Source organism: Copadichromis virginalis, linkage group LG16, assembly GCF_057382275.1.
Source record: "Copadichromis virginalis isolate Kocher_CV1m ecotype Utaka linkage group LG16, C_Virginalis_male_GT1.1, whole genome shotgun sequence".
Classification (NCBI taxonomy): Eukaryota; Metazoa; Chordata; class Actinopteri; order Cichliformes; family Cichlidae; genus Copadichromis; species Copadichromis virginalis.
Window position 1 is genome coordinate 30268780 of NC_140633.1, and position 19203 is coordinate 30287982.

At 39.0% G+C, this 19203-nt stretch overlaps 1 protein-coding gene across 1 annotated transcript in view; it reads left to right on the top strand.

The window, feature by feature from the left end:
• The window catches only part of LOC146691056 (TSC22 domain family protein 1-like), a 40128-nt gene that overhangs the window by 19065 nt on the left and 1860 nt on the right, over window positions 1–19203 (top strand). The window contains exon 2 of the mRNA XM_085434360.1: window positions 17485–17536. Within this exon, the coding sequence (XP_085290486.1) occupies window positions 17485–17536 (52 nt within the window). The remainder of the gene's footprint in view (window positions 1–17484; window positions 17537–19203) is intronic.

The following is a 19203-nucleotide window of genomic DNA, read 5'->3' on the forward strand; positions in this document are numbered from 1 at the left end:
TTTATTTTATTTCATATTTGTAAAATGGGAGGAAATGGTGAAGCAACGAGAAATTAATTTCCTTTTAAGCTCAATGCTCAGAACACTCGTGAATGAACAAATGCCTGTAACAGCTTCTTATCAAATTCTTTATGCTGTTATAACTGTGTGTTAGGGAAATGTAATGTAATAGGCTGGAAGGCTAGGAACTGTAGGAATAGGGTATTTTTGTCACAGTCACTTATGGTGTGCCTCGTGGTGTAATTGTAAATAAATTGTTAGTATCAACTTGTTAAGATCAAAGTCTAATATGAGGGCAGTGTGTTGGTTCATCTCTCAATGTTTACTGCTGATTTTACTAAAAATTTCCCAAATATCACTCGGCTGTATCTCGTCCACAGGTTAGGAAGTCCAGCTCAAGTGAGGCAGAAAATGAGTCCTTGGCTCCTTTTAGAGCACTTCTTCACACACTTTTTCCACTTCAAAAAGGCTAGAAATGTTTAAAGCTCACACCACAACAGCTTTTTATTAACGAGGAACAAAGAATTCAATTTTAGTCAAGTAAATATCAGCATGGTGACTTGAACATGTAACATGTAAATGTAATGACACTCATGACAAGATGAATTGTAATCGCATGCATGATGAAGGGCAGAAAATTGGACTAGTCGTTTAAAGAGTCATCCTCCAGAAGTGGTTTGTTTATGCCACCTGTGTGCCAACGTAGTCTTTCCTACAGATGCATTATGGGAGTTGAGATGCTTCAACATGCTGTAGTGATATGAAATTTCCAGGTCACAGGCAGAAGGACAGAGGAGGCAGAAATGAGAGAGATGATGAGACCCTGGTGTTTTCAGGCCAGTTTTCTCAAGAAGTTACAGGAGAAAAGTTAAATTGCATCCTGGTTGTCGCCGCAGGGTGGTGCTGATGTTTTATTGTCATTTTTTGATTTTACAGTAAAAGCTATGTGGTTGTGTTGGGCTTGGGCTGTTATTTCCACTTTGCTGCAGATCTCTTGTTTGTTTAGCTTTTTTGGTAAATCAGACAGTATTTTATGAATCATCTTTTTGATAGTTTTGCAGTCAAGCAGCTACCCAGACTCACTTATCTGATCCTCATGTTGACAAGCTACAAACAGTATATGTACCAACCAATATATGGCAACGCCTCCTAGCTTCACTAGCTGGCACTGTTGAGCTGTAATTAGTCGGAGAATACTTCTCATAGTTATCACATGACTCTGTCTCTGTAGCTATGCTTGGACATTTATATTCGTTAACCTTTTGAGAGGAAGCTGGATACAAAAACAGAAATATCCAGATAAGGGTCGTCTTAGTGAAAGTGGCGTGACAGAGCTTGCAGGAAACAACATTTTGTTGTTTGGTTTCTCATTAAGCCGCGCTTATGATAGCTCCGCTGTCGTCAGGGGTTTAGGTGCGGTGACGGTGGCGCTATCATTGGCTAATCCACTCAGTGCTCCGTCCTCGTGTCTTCACTTGTAATCTTACATGAGTACAAAGAGGAAACTGGGTCAGGGATTGGAGCTTAACATTTCCAGTTATTGATCTGCTGCTCCTCTTCTGTCAGCTGATGCTAGGTAAAGAAAAACTGAATAGTAACATTTTGTTTCCCCTACATTACAAAAAAGAAAGAAACAGATACAAAGACACATTTTTGTATCATTGTTTTTTTGTTGGTAGGCATTTGTTGTTCTGAAGAAGCCTAAGGGATTTGGAAAGACCAAAGCATTATTGATCTTAGTGCACCCAATTTCCTCAGTGATCCATCACTGATCAATTCTGCTGCTCCCTGAACCTTCAGTGTTTATATTTGTATTTCCACAGTTAAAATTAGTTTGCAGGTAGCAGCAAAAGGGGGGATGGGAGAGAAGCAACAATATGTAGAAGGCAAACCAAATTAATCAAAAGGAAATGCTTAGGATACTTTGTTTGATAGGTGATGGTGAGATAAAACAGTAGGCAACACAGAAGTATTGCACTTGTGATGTGAACTAAAAGCCTTGCTCTTAGCAAATGTTTCAGGATTTTGCTTTTTTTTTTTTCAAGATGCATTACAGATGGGGAAAGTTAACTTTAGGAAATACTGGAAAGTGTGCAGTGGAGATGCTAATCTGAATAGCTTTACTTGATTATTGATAATTTTATCCTACCGTTAAGCTGTTGGTTTGAAAAAGCCCTAACCTTTTTAAGGGGCTTGTGCTTTATTTATAGTGCTGCATTAAATTTGTGGCGTAGGTCTATACACTTTACCATAACCCCATGCACCTTCCCAGACATGTGTCTACACAGACCTCAGGCCTGTGATTGATCTGTTTGGTAATAATACGCAGTGTAAACTCACCATATTGATCAACACAAAGTCATACTTCTGTGAACTAAATGTAACAGGCTGTAATTATATCTAGCTTGCTTGTTACATTATAGAAATAGATAATAATCTGGCAGTGTTGAAATGAGGCTTTTCTCATTTTCACAGTTTTGAAAATCGCTGTATAGACTCTAGGGCTGCCACGATTTGTCGACTAGTCACGATTACGTCGACTATCAAAATCGTCGACGACTGATTTAATAGTCGACGTGTCGTTTGAAGCTTTGTAAGATCGCAAAAGACGCAGGAATAATAGCAGGATTTAAGAGTGTAATAACGGACTGAAACAGAAGATGGCAGCACAGCATGTACAAGGATGCCAGCTGCCGTTAAACCCCGAAGAAGAAGAAGCAGCTGTGTCCCAGAATTCATAGCGCGGCCCAGCTTAGTTTCCAACAATGGCGGTAGCTAGTTAGTTTTAATATTACTCTTATTATTCTTTCTGGGTCACAAAATAAACGTTTAACATATTTTCAGGCGAGAATGTAGCTGTGTAAACCTCAAATATCGGCTCAGTTTATCAGGACACCACATATTTTCAAAAGCGCTCCGACGTTTTCGGAGACGTCTGTTACCCACTAGCTCGATAGCTAGCCGGGGGCTAGGTCACTAGCGCCTTGAGAACACCGGACTCCCGGCAAATTGTTTTCAAACCCACCGCCGTCTTTCGCGACTCAGGTTAAATATATATGAGTCACTTAGATAAATTAAAAATGTTATTGTTTGGCCTTTTTTTTTTTTTTGTATTTTATTTGTTCCTGAGTAAATCGGTTTGGCTGAGATTAAAGTTATAGTTTTTACACAGCTGAATAAACGTCAAGCAGACAGCTGATTATCAGAAGTGTGAGATGCTGGAGAATATACTCCGGTATCCTGTTATATTTTAGATAGCAAGGAGTTTATTAAACTTTACCGAAACAATCTGCAAATTTCATTAAAATTGAATAAACTATCATCTTGTCTTTATTTTTAGTTAGCACCTTAAAAGCTTAAAGCTGTAAGCTAATGATAGTTATATAAGAGCAGATGCTGCTGGTGCAATAAGCTGTAGTTTTATGTCCAGTGGATGATGATCTGATTAGTCGACTAATCGCATAAATAATCGGTGACTAGTCGACTATCAAAATAATCGTTTGTGGCAGCCCTAATAGACTCAGAGCTCAATATTCCACAGGCATTGTGTAGACTGACTGTGACGGTTGATGTTACCAAGAGATATGACATCTAAAACTTTGTTGCACTAGCCAGCTGACCACTGCTGCAGTCTTTTCCTTAAAAGATGATGATATCACAGCTCAGACAAAACCCTCCACATCAGGTCTGGTGGTGGAAAAGTGAAAATGGGGACACAAAATTATCATGGAGGTTATTATTTTATTTCCTGTTTTCTCCCAGCTATTTTAGCATCTCCCACTCTGTCATCTGAGAATGTCTGAACTCGTGCATTAATCGTATTGCTCAATTAACATATGCAATATCTCTCATAGTGCAAACAGGAAGTGCATCTTAAATGTTCTCGATGTGAGAAGCTATAATTGTGCATAAAGAGTATACAGCGCTTGCTTTTTAGTAGCATGGTGTCATTAGTTTTTGTTCTGTTACATCCTATTAGCTGCTGGCTATTCATTAGAATAATGCCCATCCCTAGGAGAGACAATTGTTTAATGCACATCATCAGTTCTAAAATAGAAACACATGACTGTGCTGATGCCGCTGGCCAAAAAGAATTTCAGTACCGCTGCTTCTGCCCACTGCTTTCCCTGATTTGGCTGAGAAACCTGTTGAATATGGAGGGAAATTTGTTGATGTAGAGCAGGGCATGAGAGGTGCAGATGACTCAGTCAGACTTGTGTGTCTGTATGAGAATATCAGCCTCCCACCAGCCAACACAAACACACTTATAACACCTTGTGATAGCTTTTAAAGTGGTGACTCTGTAGCAGGTGTGAGTTGTAAAGGTTTGTAACCCAGACATCAGTGTGACTCAGTTTTCCACCCTCACAGACGCTTAAGGATTTGATTTTTGGGAGGTTAAAAAACCCCTCAAATATATATAAAAGCCTGTTCCCTCATAGCATTAAAAATTAACAGAAAGAAACACTGAAACTGAAGGCAGAGAAACCCACAAACAAGCAGCATCTGAAAGCGGCTGATATAAAGGTCTGGCAGAGCATCTCCAGGGTGAAAACACAGCATTTGGTGTTTTGGGCAGTCAGCTACTGACTGCAAATTTTCTTCCAATTGCAGCAAATGGTTCCTATAATGAAAATTGGGTGACTATGTGTAAAAATAGCTGTAATCGCAAAACCCTTTGAATTAAAGCTGATTTAAAATTCACTGTGGTGGTGCATAAATGACAAAAATCACGTTTTTGATACTTTCTTTGTTTTACTTTCTTTGTCATTCATGAACGATCTCTGCACTGGAATTGCTTGAAACTGAGGCTGAAGAGAAGAACATGGCCTGCAGTTGTAGATGGTGGAATTAAGAGTTCACCTGCAGGATGAGGAATCGACTGCAAAGCAGTTTTTTTTTTTTTTTTTTGTTTTTTTTTTTAAACCATCAGTTATCATCATAAATTATACTCTTTACTACTTTACTGGAAAAGCGTGGGTGACCCTCCTTTGGCATGTAAATGCAGGGCCCTTTTTCCAACTGCCACCACAAATACAATGCACCTGTGTGGGGTAACGGTGCTGATATATCTGTGATAGGTCGATATTAGTTGATTTATTGATCAGTCACTTTACAGGACCACTTTACAGATGTCAGAAATATTTTTTTTGTTTCTTTTAATGAAATTTATCACACAACTTATAAAGTTACCAGTCATTAAAATCAATCCTGTATAGAGGCCCATAGTATCAGTGCATCATTTGGACATGCTTACAGCCTTTTTCTCCCCCTTTTATTGCTGATGTGAGCATCATTTCTGTCCTCTGATGTCTGGACAGAGCACTGTGTTTTCTTTGGCTGCTAATCCTTTTAATGCCAGGTTTCACTCCGCATTATTCAAACCTGCTGCTCGCAAACCATCACAGCTTACGTAACTGTGTGTGTGTGTGTGTGTGTGTGTGTGTGTCTACAATTATGTGTAAAAGAGAATTGTTTTATTCGTAAGAACTGACTTTGGTGCAAGGCTGATTAAACTGTGCTATATGCGTGTTGTGGCAAGAGACTTCAGGCAAAAACACAGTTGGTTTTTATTCATAAAGAATTATGAGGTACTGGTTTATTTTGCTTTTATAACATGTCTTCTTTTAAACTAGTGAAAAATAATGGCTTAAATACATCATCTGGTATTCATTTTCTTGTTCTTTGTCTATTGGATATTCATGCAAATTGAAGCCTGTTGCATATTTAAACAGAAAAGAAAAAAAATTGTAGTAAGTAAATTGAAGGCAACATGCTAGCCACCAAGCTGCCCCACATTGCACCATATTAATGACTAACCCGTGTTGTGGGATCATCTCAGACTTTCTCTTGGCTGCAATTTGGTCCATTTTCAATGTCCTCTCCCTGCCATGTGATGGCATGTGTCTCTGCTGATTAGGGACTTTAACTTTAGTTCCATGCGAAAATATCTTTTTAAACTCAGTAAACACTTCGCTGTTGAGTTTATTGGCTTAATCACTCATTTTTGATCATATAAATGTTTTTTTTTCCAAGTCTTTTGTTTTTTGGTCATGCCGTGTTTCAAAATGGAGGATTATCAGTGGTGGTAAACCCCACCCTGATAACTTGTGGTTGTCTGCTCATTAGCACCCACCCTTCCTCGTCACATCCATTCCTCGCAAAAATGCTCATCTTAAGGCTTCAAAAAGAGACTTCAGAAACAGTGGCTGTGGTATCTCTGTCCATTTTCTATATGGTCTATAACTAAACCTCACGAGTCATCTTTGTCATGGATGTCTGGATGTTAATGTTGCAGACCATTTATAGCTTTCAGTCATTTGTGTTTGGGAACTGAAGGACATAGGTAATGACATCGTACTTAATGAGCAGGTTTGGTGGCAGTAAAGGTGACATTGTACAATTCAATTTGCTTAGCTAAAAGGTCATTGCGAATATAAGTCATCAAACTGAATATTCTCATGGTTGATTTATATTTGAAACGTGCATTCGTTTGTGTCTCTCTCCCTTCTTGCCGTATGACTCAGTGAGAGTACTAATGCAGAGGCGGTGGATCTAGGCCATTCCAGTCCCCATGTCTCTGGCAGACTCTCTCCCTCCTCCTTTGCCTCTCCCCTCATGTGTGACTTTTAATTTAGAGTGAGGACTGAGGACTTGCTGCTGTCAGCCCAAATGTTCGAAAAGCCCATCCCTCTGTCACGTATGGATGCCAAAATGACCACTCATCATTCCTCCCTGCTTCTCTGACTCACTCAGTAGCTCTCTGTCATTCTCCATAGTCAGGGTGTCACAGTGGAAAAACCACTGCCAGGACTTACTGGTAAAGTCTGTGTGTGCTCCCCACTATCAAACTACAGCACAGCCAAAAGCCTTTACAATTCAACAATTCAATGGGCCTCTTTTCTCATCACTGGGACGCGCCAGGTCCTTTTTTTATTTTATTTTATAAAAACAAAACATTTACAGTTTACATTTTCCCCTCAGAAATGGCAGAACTGGCTGCCATGTTTAAAAAAAAAAAAAAAAAAAAAAAAAGAAGAAAAAAGAAAAGAAAAAAGAGTGAATTAAACCAGAAACTGTATATTAGGGATAGACAAACAAATTAGAAGTAATTAAGGAGACAGATAACATCAGAATAAAATTACTCATATTAAATTTTAGCTACATCAAAAGCATGTTATGACAGGAAACTGCAAATACGTCATTCCAACTTATTCATGTATAGCTTACTGTGAAATCTGGTGTAATGGTGGCATTAACTTTTCTCCATACAACATTATTGTTCTATTTTTCTTGTGCTTGCTTTTTTTTCTATGTTTTCCTTTGTTTCGTTCGCTTGTCAGAGTCTATAGGTGAAAATTAACGTGTGGCTAATTTTTGCACTTTTTACAAATGTGGTGTGGCTTTGTGAGAATTTCTCCCCCAACCAAAGAATTTCGTTGAGTCTGTGGTCAATCAGAAAGTTACTCTGAGATGATGATATGAGGATGATGACTGCAGGTTGGAAGTACCCAACTTTTGAAGCTAATCATCATATCTGTGAAATTAAGCAACAGAGATCACCTCAGGTCTATGGGAAGTCTGGTTTCTGATGGTTCAAAATAAGAAGTAAATGCATGATAACCCAGCAGTGCATCTGCTTCTGTGTAGTTTAACTTTTGCATGTGTTTAGGCTGCAGAAAGGTGCAGGTCACCTGTGTGCTCAGTTACTTGCAAGTATGGAGTAATTGTTTGTCTTACTAGCCTCAGAAGGGAAATGTGTGTTCATATGTACTGTAAAAGGGGGCCCTTTCTTTAATAAGTATTCCTCATTTTTAAGTTTTAATTATTTTCTCTAAATAAATAAAAATCTTTCCACTGGAAATATAGTTGAATATAAAACATTAACTCAAAAACTAAAAAAATTAGTCCTTCAACACACCCGTTAAAATAAAAATAATCTCTAAGAATATGGTTTACCTAAAATATAATGCCATAAACGGGGTGTGGCATGAGCTGCCCAGAAGTCATGTGGTACTGATTCATATCCCCTGGATTGTGCTCATCCTTTACCTGTTGTTTCTTGGCGGGCTGTCTCTAAGCCAGCAGAGGCCCTGTGAGTAGGGCTGCTCGATTATGGCAAAAATGATAATCACGATTATTTTCACTGAAATTGAGATCACGATTATTTGACGATATTTATTTAACCCTTTAAGACCTACTATAGAACCAAGTCCACCAGAGCTTATATTTTTTTTTTTACATGCTGTAGTGCCATTTGTGGGAGCATTTCAAGTTGCTATACAACTGTTATAGCCCATATTTTACTAATATGTATGCATTAAGTCCATAGTAACTACATTAATTGCAAAAAAGTGCAATAAACTACAAAAAAAATTGAAAATCGCTTTTGTTTTGTTTACATATATTTCTACTTGGAGAAATTTAAGAGGTTTATCCCTCAAAACTTTAAATACAAAAAAGTTGCAAAAAATAGTTTACAACAACAGGAAATTTATTTTGAGTGTCTTCATAGTTTTATTTTGGAGATACAGCAATTTTTATATATTGCAGGAAAAACAAAAAACAATCCTATGATGCAAATTTGCAAAGAAAACAGCATGTGCATCATTTCACTGTGGGAAGTGTTACGAACAGCTGATAGGAACGGCGAAGCGTGTTTCTGGAATATTATGTTTTTGTTCCTGCAAGCGCTTTTTATGCAATTTTTGCAAAGCTATATGTGGAACGAAACCGTGACCGAGGACAAGCTGATGGCATCAGATGTAAGTACAACTCCTCCGGTTTCATATGCAAAACAAATTATTGCGCTAGCTTACACGGTTCAGATTCTACAGGGATTTAAAAATAGTTACGCAAAACGGAGCGTGCAGCTCTGACCGGCTTTAAAGGGTTAACAATGACTTTAAAAAAATAATATAAAATAGTGTGCAACACCACTGAAGTTTTTTTTTAAACTCTCTTTTCAACCAACGGCAGTCACTCTCCTCTCCAAATAACTTCTGCTTAGCTTTCCGAGCTTCCCTCGGGTCCTCTTAATCAGCGGTCTCCAACCTTTTTTGCGCCACGGACCGGTTTATGCCCGACAATATTTTCACGGACCGGCCTTTAAGGTGTCGCGGATAAATGAGGGAGGGGCTAATAATCGGCTCAGTCATTTTTAATGATCGTTGAAAGCCCAGATCGTAATCGTGATTAAAATTTGATTAATTGAGCAGCCCTACCTGTGAGTATATGTTGTGTTTTCTATCTGTGGAAAGCACTAAGCCATCTTAAAGCTGCCATCCAATGAGATATGACAAGATAAGACCCTAAAGCACAGGGTCTCTGGTCTGTCACACAACGGGCTGGCATATGTACTCGTAAAAGGACAAAGACATGATTTGGTTTGAAGTGGCGAGTTAAGTAACCAGTGTCAGGAATGCTCTTACCGTCTTTGACAGGAAACCCTAAAATCCTGTTGACTTTGAGTTCAAGGGAATTTTGTAGCATTATTAATCTCTGTCACTAAAGGTTAAAGGACTGATTTGTAGTTCTTGAGACCAAAAAATGCTACAAACTCGGACTCCGCGTAATCTTTTTTAAGATCTGTTTTATTTTTTATTTTTTTGCATATGTCTCAGGCTATAGAGACCACAGGAGCAGGGAACTCATTGGTCCACATGCTAATCTGCGGTGATGGTTTATGTAACTCCTAGTATCACATGATCACACGTCACCACCGGCTCAGTAACTGGCTGTATTCAGTAAATCACTCACTAGTCAGCCATTCAAACACAAATGAGTGACCGAGGAAAAAAAATAAGGAGCTCATGTACAGTCATAACCTGGCACGCTGCCTTTTATTCACTGTCCAGCTGCAGCTGCGTCTTTTGCTGTGATCTAGCACGCTGAATTTAATAAGGCACGAGTGGTGTGGGTTTTTTTTTTTTTTTTTTTTTTTTTGGTGTTTGTATTTTAAAAAAACAAAACAAAAACCCACACTAAACAAAGAAGGTCAGGGACACACTGCTGCTGCGCTTACTCTGGAGTGTATATGCTGCTGCTAACGGACGGCTCCATGAGAGTGCGGGGGATACGAGTGCAAGGCCATGACGAGATGGCAATGAAGCTTTTGTTCTGGGAGCTGGAGCAGCATCTCAAAAGGTAAAATGAAAACAGGGAACCCCCACCGCCATCACCACCTCACCCCCTTCCCTAAAGGGGTCTGTATACGGTAGCTGTGAATAGATCAGTCACTACAGTAGCTGCACACAAAAGGCTGCATGGCTATATTGTCCTTTGGTTCAGTCATGCAGGGCTTCAGGGGTGCATTAGCACTGCATGTTCTTTTAATTCACGTGTAGCAGATAAACTGTAGGGAGTGTTTGATGTATAGTAAATGTGCAGATGGCGAGTAGACGATACACTGTGTAGTCCATGTGTGCTGCTTACTCATATCTTCTGGTGGGGTGAGTAATTAAAACCTACAGCATGCTGCTTTTTTTTTTTTTTTTTTGGCCAAATTCTGCTGTTTTATTTTATTTTTTAAAATTGGCCTCTTGTTACAAAATGGGGCCATCTCCTCCATCATCTCATATGAAGTCCTATTTTTGCAGCAGATGCAGCCCACAGTGTCATTTCTGTACTTCCTGTTGAGGTGTTCTTGATAATATGCACAGAAAATGCGTTAAAATCATTGTTGTTGGTGTTGTATAAAGCACATTATACTTATAATGGTATCCGCTACATGTACATAGTTTTTATTGAAATAAGTGCTTAGTAATTGTGGTCAGATAAAAGCAGAACATCATCCAGGAGCTGGGTTATTTCTCTCCAAGTTTCTTCAGTAGGTCACTGGGCTGGTGTGTTGTTTTACAGCAAACTAGCGAGGCCATTCATTGGTTGGCTGGCCTGCGTATGACACTGCCAGTTATTGCATGCATAGTTTAAACACTACAGTGTTCTGTAATACATCAGCGAACAGAATAAAGAAGAATTACTGTGACTTTCATAGCAGCATTTTAATGGGTTCACTGCATCTGTGGCACATGGTGGTGGCAGAAATAAACTGAAATGTTTTTAATGACTGTGATGGACTGGTGAGCCATCCTGTCCTGGCTATACTGGGACAGCTGAGATAGGCTCCAGCCTTGGATGGATGGATGCTTTTAATTGCTGCCTTTCTTAATAGAAACAAAGAACACACTCATGCAGACCTCAGCAATGAAAACATCCCTTAAATAGAGTTGGAAAATGGGTACTAATGTCTAATTGAATTTGTGAGGTGCTTCAACCCTGGATTCGTTTTTTTTCTTGGGGGGGGGTTGTGTGGTTTTTTTTTTTTTTTTTTTTTGTCCCCCCCCCCCCCCCCCCCCAAAAGGTGCAGTGTGGAGTATATAGTTCATTGGAGGGTGTTTGTAGTCGTAAATATGCCGCAGCCTGGTGAGGAGTTACTTGGGGCTTTTACAGAGGGACTAAAGCTTCAGCTGTAAAGGAAAAAAAGGATGATTGCTTTGTTTTTATGTCTGAAAGCTGCAATTGTAATAAAATAAAATTTGATTTGTTGTTTCTATGTTACTTGATACCAGTCAAAAGGTGGGAAAATGTGAACTGCATCTTTGTGCTGGCCAGCAGGGGGCGACTTTTGTGGTTTCTGAACGACTTAAGTTGTGCAGAGTAGGCCTGGGTATCACAAACAAAAATACTGCATGATCTTCACTGGCAACTATTGGAGTATTCTTTGAATTCTGGAGACAATTGATACAAATGTAGTAGTTTGTGGGCAAAAGCTGGTGCTAGCTGGTTAGGATGCCAACTTGCAGTTTTACTAAATTAACTTGGAACACTCACATTTGCAAAACAGTACATGTGTGTCTAATTTGGCCCACAGTCGAGCTCAAGCACCAGGATATTTAGACAAAAATGACTGCACCTCAATGAATATACAACCCAATTACAAAAAAAGATGACTGAATAAAATAGGTCTTTATGAGATTTCGGTAGAACACAGAAAACTATCAAATGTTTAACCTAAGACATTTTATTAGTTGGTTACAAATATTCACTCTGTTTAACTTTGATGGCAGCAACACATTTCAGGAGTTGCCCTGCCTGCATTCCAACTTTTTAACCAATGGAAAAATCATGAAGCTAATAAGACACAAAGATGAACTGGGACTGCTGAAAAACAAGAATCCTCTATCAGACAAGAATGGGACAACTTCCTCTGTCCCAGCCTCCGGACTTAACTACGTTTCTGTCAGAAACTCTGGATTTATTTGATAATTTGAGTTAAAACTTTATAACCAGTTTAAAATTTTGTCCTAAAAGGTAAAAAGAAAAGCCCCTCTGTCTTCACTGATGAGGGCTTTAGTTCAGGATTTTATTAGGTTTAAATCACGTGTGGGGAAACTAAGTTACTAAGTTTCAGTAGTGTTTTTGTGCAAGTTGCACCTTGAAAAGCTTGTTCCTAGCTTTTCCTGGAAGTGCATCAAGTTTTTCAGCGTAAACACGTATAGCTCCTACCAAGCCTCAATGTAACTCCATATACGTAGGTCTAATTTGGACCTTATGCGTGGGTGTTACTCCTCAGCAGCCGCTCTTGTACTGGCTATTTGGGGTGTGGATAATTGGCTAAACCCTCTTCCAGTCAATTGACCGGAAGAGATAAGCACTGCTCAGAGCTTCTTATTGAGGTACTTGGCTTTTCGGTAAGTGTTTGACTGAGGACAAGGGTGTGCGAGGCGGGCAAGAGTACAAAAAACAGTTTGTTCATAGTGTTGGTGCTTACTGATGCCCAAATTAGCTTAAGCCACCATTTGTAAAGGTGACTTCTGGTATCCAGCTGGTGCTTTGTTTTTGAATACTTCATCTGAAAACACTAAGATTAGACCCCTCCCATTCTTCAGCCTGCTGTGGTACTTCATACATCAAAATGTAAAAATGCCCAAAATTTCATCATTCCAGTTTTGCAGTTCTGAGATTTTACTGCTTTTTTTGTTTGTAGATTTGGTTTCATTTTTACTCCTGGCTCAGTAAAACATGTAACTTAAATATGATGCTACCAAAGTAATCGGTAACAAAAATAATTAGCTACAGTGTGCAAGTAGATGTAGAGAATTGTCATTATTTTTATCCAGTCTTTCTTAAAAAAATAAATAAATAAAATAAAAAGACAATAGTTGTGCATCATATGGCCCCTTGAGGGTTAAGCTCCACAATCAGTTGTACTCAGTGCCTCAGTTTTCCCGATGGAAAATTATTCTTGGGCGTAATACTGCAGGACAAAGGCACAAGATCACTGACACTTGTGACTATTTGTAAGAATAAGAATACATAGAAATATAAAAAGCAGTTTTATTAAACATAAGGTACACACATACACATAAAAGAAACCAATAAAACTTGAAACGACAGAAGTTCAAAGAAGTTGTAAAGTGTTAACATTAAAATCCAAGTGAATGTTTTACACGTTGCTCTGTTCAGTCTTTAGCTCTTGATTCAGGGTTTTAATTGTAATAATACAGGCATTTATTTTTTTGGGGCCCTGAGTTGAATTCATGGGGATGTTGAGTCCTCTTTGTTTTATACCAGCTTGCTTGCCACAGATTTGTCTTCATAGCTGTCCTGTGCTTGCTGGCAAGTCCGTTTCTCAGCTGTCTGGTTATAATTCGCATTCTGACCTCCTGATGAAACATTAACTCGTTCTGACCACAGAAACTGGACCTTAAGTTTCTTCACACTAGTTTTGTGGCTTGATTGCTGTATGATGTGGACATGGGTGTGATCAGAGGCGTGAATGTCAAGAGTTTGTATAAGAGATTTTAAGGACTTTGCGTGTGTTTGGGGAATGTGTGAGAGTGACCTTTTCACCGGGTGTAGGGAGGTATATGGGAGAGGGTGGTGCGCTGTGGGTGTCTGATGTGGAAATGTTTGGAAATGTAGGAGTTGTTTGAGTCTGTTGAACAAAGACTCCCATCTGTAATGTGTGTGAAAAAACTTTTGGGTGTGTAGATTTCAGTCAAATTAGCTGCAGTGACCCACCATGACTGCCTTGAAGACAGACATTTGATAACAGTGTAGAATTAGGTAAGATAAGAGGTCTTTATGTTTACAAATAGTAGCAAAATTTCCACATTATAGCAACCAAAACAGTAAACACAACCAACAACAAAACAAAATTAGTGGAAGTGAAATTAATCATAATGAAAAAAGCTCAGTTGAATAGGATGAAATAAAATAACGTAAGATTACGAATATGTCTCTGAAGTAAAACCTCAAAAAATATGTAGACATGGATCATCTTGCAGTAAGGAGGAGCATCTGCTTTATTTACTTTTGTTTCTGTTTTAACTTTTTTTTTTTTTTTTAACCCAACACAGCCATTGCACATCAGATGTACTTGTATGTATCCCAAAAGTCTGTAATTTAATGTGCTACTGCAGTCAAAACATGAAAAACAACCAATCTGAAAAAGTATAGGTGTACAACTTTATGAAATGGCACTAAAGAACTCCTCACTTTGTTCTATTTCACTAAATTGAAATTACAATAATCCAATAAAGAACTTAATATTTCAAATTCCAACAAATAAATCCAGATATTATGATATGAGGGACTGAGTATTTACACAAACTAAATCAGAATGATATGCATACATGTATACCAGTATAATAAAAGCAAATGAAATGCATCATCCATATGCGCTCAAAACCACAAAACTAATCATGTAAACCACATTTGTCTGACCAGTATTTGCCAGACAAATGTTGATTTCTCTATACATAGTTTCACTGTTTCAGAGAGCAACAGTTTATGGCAGATGAAAAATTGAATATGTTGTCTAATAAGGCTGTTATAGGTGAACATGATCTTTTTCAGAGGGTTCAGAGTTTGTAATGGTTGTTTTACAACAGAGGTATCTGCTCCCCTCACACTGGAAATCCCACTCACTGTGTTCAAAAGGAAAGCCCAGGTCTTTCTGTCATTTTGTTTGTAATATACATAATGGTATATTCTGCGAGAGTCAACACTGTTTTATGCAGAGGACAAACTGCCTCAGTTATGTATCTTTTAAAATCTATTCAATAAGGAGAGACTTGTGGGGTGATGGATTTTTCTGAAATGTGCTTATACAGTGTTTGGCCTGCAAATATTTGAGAAAGAAAATGGTCTGGAAGTGGAGGACCTTTTATTTCTATGTATACCATCTCTGTTCCCATTTGGTAAGACAGTCTTTTTAATGCCAGAGTCCTTTGATAATAATCCTCAAAGTGCAATACATCACAAGGCCGCAAGGGGGCAACATATGTACACGAAATAACACTAAGTGCCCACCTGAAGTATTTTAAATACGTTCATTTCTGTGTAACCTAAAATAAAAGCTAAGCTGTTCTTTTGATTATGTTCTGTTAGTGCAGATTACATGGACCAAGTTGACTTTCATCTGAAGTTTCAGTGTTCAGTTTTATTTGTAGCATCAATTCGCAACAGCACACTGTGACCCTACAGAATTGGAGATACCCCCAGCAACAGTAGGGAGGAAGATCTTCCTTTTTACAGAAAGAAACCTCGAGCACAACCAGATTCATGGAGGAGCAGACTTCAGCTGTTCTGTGTGGGGTTGGCATGTTCTCCAAAGATATGAATGTTATAGATTATTTAGAGGATCTAAGTTACCCACAGGCACCACAACACATGTGAAAATTAATTTAAGTAATAAACTAAATGTTACCGTTAAGTTTGACCCCCTTGGATGAAAGTCTTTCTTACTGTGGAGACTACAGCAGCAGCAGCTGATACATTCCCTGTCCGTCAACCTTGTGCGTCTTGTCTAAATAATTTATCGTCTTATCTGTCCCTGAGCCATTTCTCCGTATTATAAGCTCTTTCTCATAATGGACACTGGCCCTCATGGGTGCCAATGAAATAATGCCTTAGTTTGGACGAGAGCGTGGCTAGGACCAGTAGTGCAAAGCAACTTAGTACATTTACATGGAGCACAGTTGTGATCATTTATAAGTATTTAAGTTATGCTCATTCCCTTTCTGCTCCACCATATTAAGTTTTGTAGTTTGCACTCCATATTGTTACAATCTTCAGTTACTTGTTATTTAGGAAGATTTTTTACAAACGTTATTTTGGTGTTTTAATTTTTGGTCCATGCAAAAAGTTGCATTGCTCCTAAAGGATAGAGCCTTTATTATTCTCTGGTGCAGAAAGCTGTTCTACTACTTTGAAGCCCACTGTTTGGGGCGCGTGCAATAGTAATGTGGAGGTCACAAATGACTGGCAGGTGTGCAGATGTCAGCATAGATCTTCGTGCTCACCATTTTGAGGAAAAATGTGCATTCACTGAGTGGTTGGCAAGCGGTTGCTTGTTGTTTTTAGGTTAAATTGGTCAGGTTGTGCCAAAACAAAAAATCTCCAAGCTGCTGCGATTGCCGGTCATTTGCAAGGAAGATTTCCTGCAAATGCTCGCCAAATACATGTACAACGTTTACCTTCATGTCAATGTTGAGCCTCACCACTGTAAGAATGTTTGAAGAGGCATTCAGGGAATTCAAATTCTTTTCCCTCTAGCGACGGGTAGATGCCAGGGGCTTGCCAGCTAGTGTCTAGGCCTGTGAGTACAGATAAAGATATGGCCATCCAGCAATGATTTAAAATGATTAAATTCAATAATATATGATTATGGGGGGGAGCTGTTTTTCGGATATTCCCCCTTTGTGCTGCTGGACTATGATTTTATGCCGAAACCAGTCGGCAGAGCTGCAGGTGTGGGCGTTCCCTGCATATATTACGCAAACAGACTCAGCCTCCACCAATCGGAGGTCTGTCTCTTTCTGCGCGTGTGTGGATAAATCCTCCAGCCTCGTCCTTAGCTGCAGATCTGTGTGTACGCGCGTCGCTGTGATGAACTGACCTTGGCTTACATCCGTACCGCTGCAGTCAGTGCGCGAGCTTTACCGGAGAGAGGACCAATAACAACAAAAGGAAAGGGGGAAAACACACAGGGAAAGAAGCGCGTGGATGTGCCACGCAGATCCTGTAAATCATGAACAGCATGAATGCTCCGTGCTACACCATGGCTATGGATCTAGGCGTGTGCCAGCTGAGGAATTTTTCCATATCGTTCCTGTCGTCGCTGTTGAGCGCGGAGAGCTCGCACGTCCAGCTCGATAATAGGTGAATGCTCCGTCAGCTGCTTCACCTGCAGCGCTGTGCCTTTTCCTCATGACTGTGTAGCATCCAGCTTAGATGACTGTAAATGCTCACTGTGAGGGGAAAAAGAGCATAAAAAATTCCTGCTTTTATAGAAAATTCCAGATGTTTCTAGTAGCGACCTACATTTCTATAGAGGGAGCTCCTCAGGCTCTGCGGTTCGCTTTCCTCTATTCTCTGCATTTCTCTCATCCATCTTATTTGCTGCTTTTCTCCCCCCCTCCCCCCATTGCAGCACAGTTTGGCTTAAAATGGATTTATTTCTCTTTTCTCTTGCAGTTCATCCGGAGCCAGCGTTGTGGCCATAGACAACAAGATAGAGCAAGCGATGGTGAGTTTTTCCTTTAATTTGTTGTCTTCGAATTGCTATAAGATGTCTTAATAGGGTATTCCTTAAAAGTATTTTACTTTAAATCACCTATATCTGGAACTTCGTCATCCCAGTGTACTTAAGTGTTTATTTGAATTTCTGGCAAACAAAACGTTAACGAATTGTGAAATAAAACCGCTAATACGTGGAGAATAGTGCAATAGTGTGAGACTTCAGAACTGACGAGTGACCGGACGTAAAGGTGAAAGTAGTTTAGCTAACTCAAAACGAACCGCTGGTTCCAAGTTGAAAGAACATCCCGATTATTACAAATATAAAATAAATATAAAATTATAAGCACAACAGCCGATCAAAAAATAATCAAAGTTTTAAAAAGATCTAGCCCTTTTTTTTCCAGAAAAATCTAAAGTCTCTGTTGTCTCTGCTGTCAGCTCTTGTTGCTAGGCAAACTGGAAGGCTTGCAGCCTGGGTATAAATATCTCGGGCTCTGATTGGCTAACACTTAAACGTGGGCCGGCTTGCTGACGTAGCACCTTGGGAATATTCCCTCTCACGCTTCTCCTTTCATCATCATCTATTATATTATCCCAGATTAGATTACATAGAGACTCGCTTCTAAAGATCTCTTTCCACTTACTCCTTCATGAACTGTTAGTTTAATGTTTTAGGTAACTATCATTTTGTTGTTGTTTTGTTGTTATAGTAGTTTATTTTTATTTTTCTCTCTCGAAACATTCGTTTTTTCATAAAATAGTTCAGTATAATGAAGGCTGGCAGTGCTTTTCCATGAAAAGATAACACACAGCTTCAATTTAGGGATACTTTCAGCTTGAATGAAAGTTCCTGACTTTTTCCAAATAAAATAGGTCAGCTTTAAATGTTTGTTTTCCCAGATCATTAAAACTATGATCAACAGTATTTTCAGTGTACAGTCCCATGATGCACAAATAGTCACACCTTAAGGCCATCAGCATCTGGTCCAGGTGAAGACATAAGACAGGTAGCTTTTTCTTTTGCTGGTGTTTGCAATTGAAAATTAGCTGGATCCTTAAAGACTAGTTAGATTTTAATAAATGTCCCTTAATGTTAAGAACAGTTGATTTATGGAAATCAGAAAGCAACTGAAGAGGATAATAAATTAAGTCTGATCCAGAATGTTACTTTCTAATTAGTCACAACAACATTGATAAAATTAAAAGGAAATTTTAAATAAATAATTCAACTCAAAAGTGTTAGTAGTTTTGTATAAGGCAATAGCTGTGTCACATTTCCTTCCGTAAATTCGTCTCCCTGAGGAGATCAAGCCTTAGGAGTAACCTCAAAGCGCTTTGTATTGTAAGGTAGAGACCTTCCAGTGATATAGAGAAAACATCAACAATCAGACGACCCCCACTCCCACCCCACCCCCGTGAGCAAGCACTTGCTGACAGTAGGAAGGAAAAATTCCATATTAATTAATTTAAAGTTAGCATAATGTGTCGTCAACAACTTGATTCAATGTCATTTCACTCCTGACTTCAATGTGTGCAAAGCAGCAAAAGAAGGTACTCAGTGTGTAACGGGACTGAATAACATTATCCTGTGAGTCTTGTCCAGTCTCTTCCTTACAGTGAGGATTACAGCTTATTTAGTAAACATTGGCATTGTAATAGCGCTGTGTTTCAAAT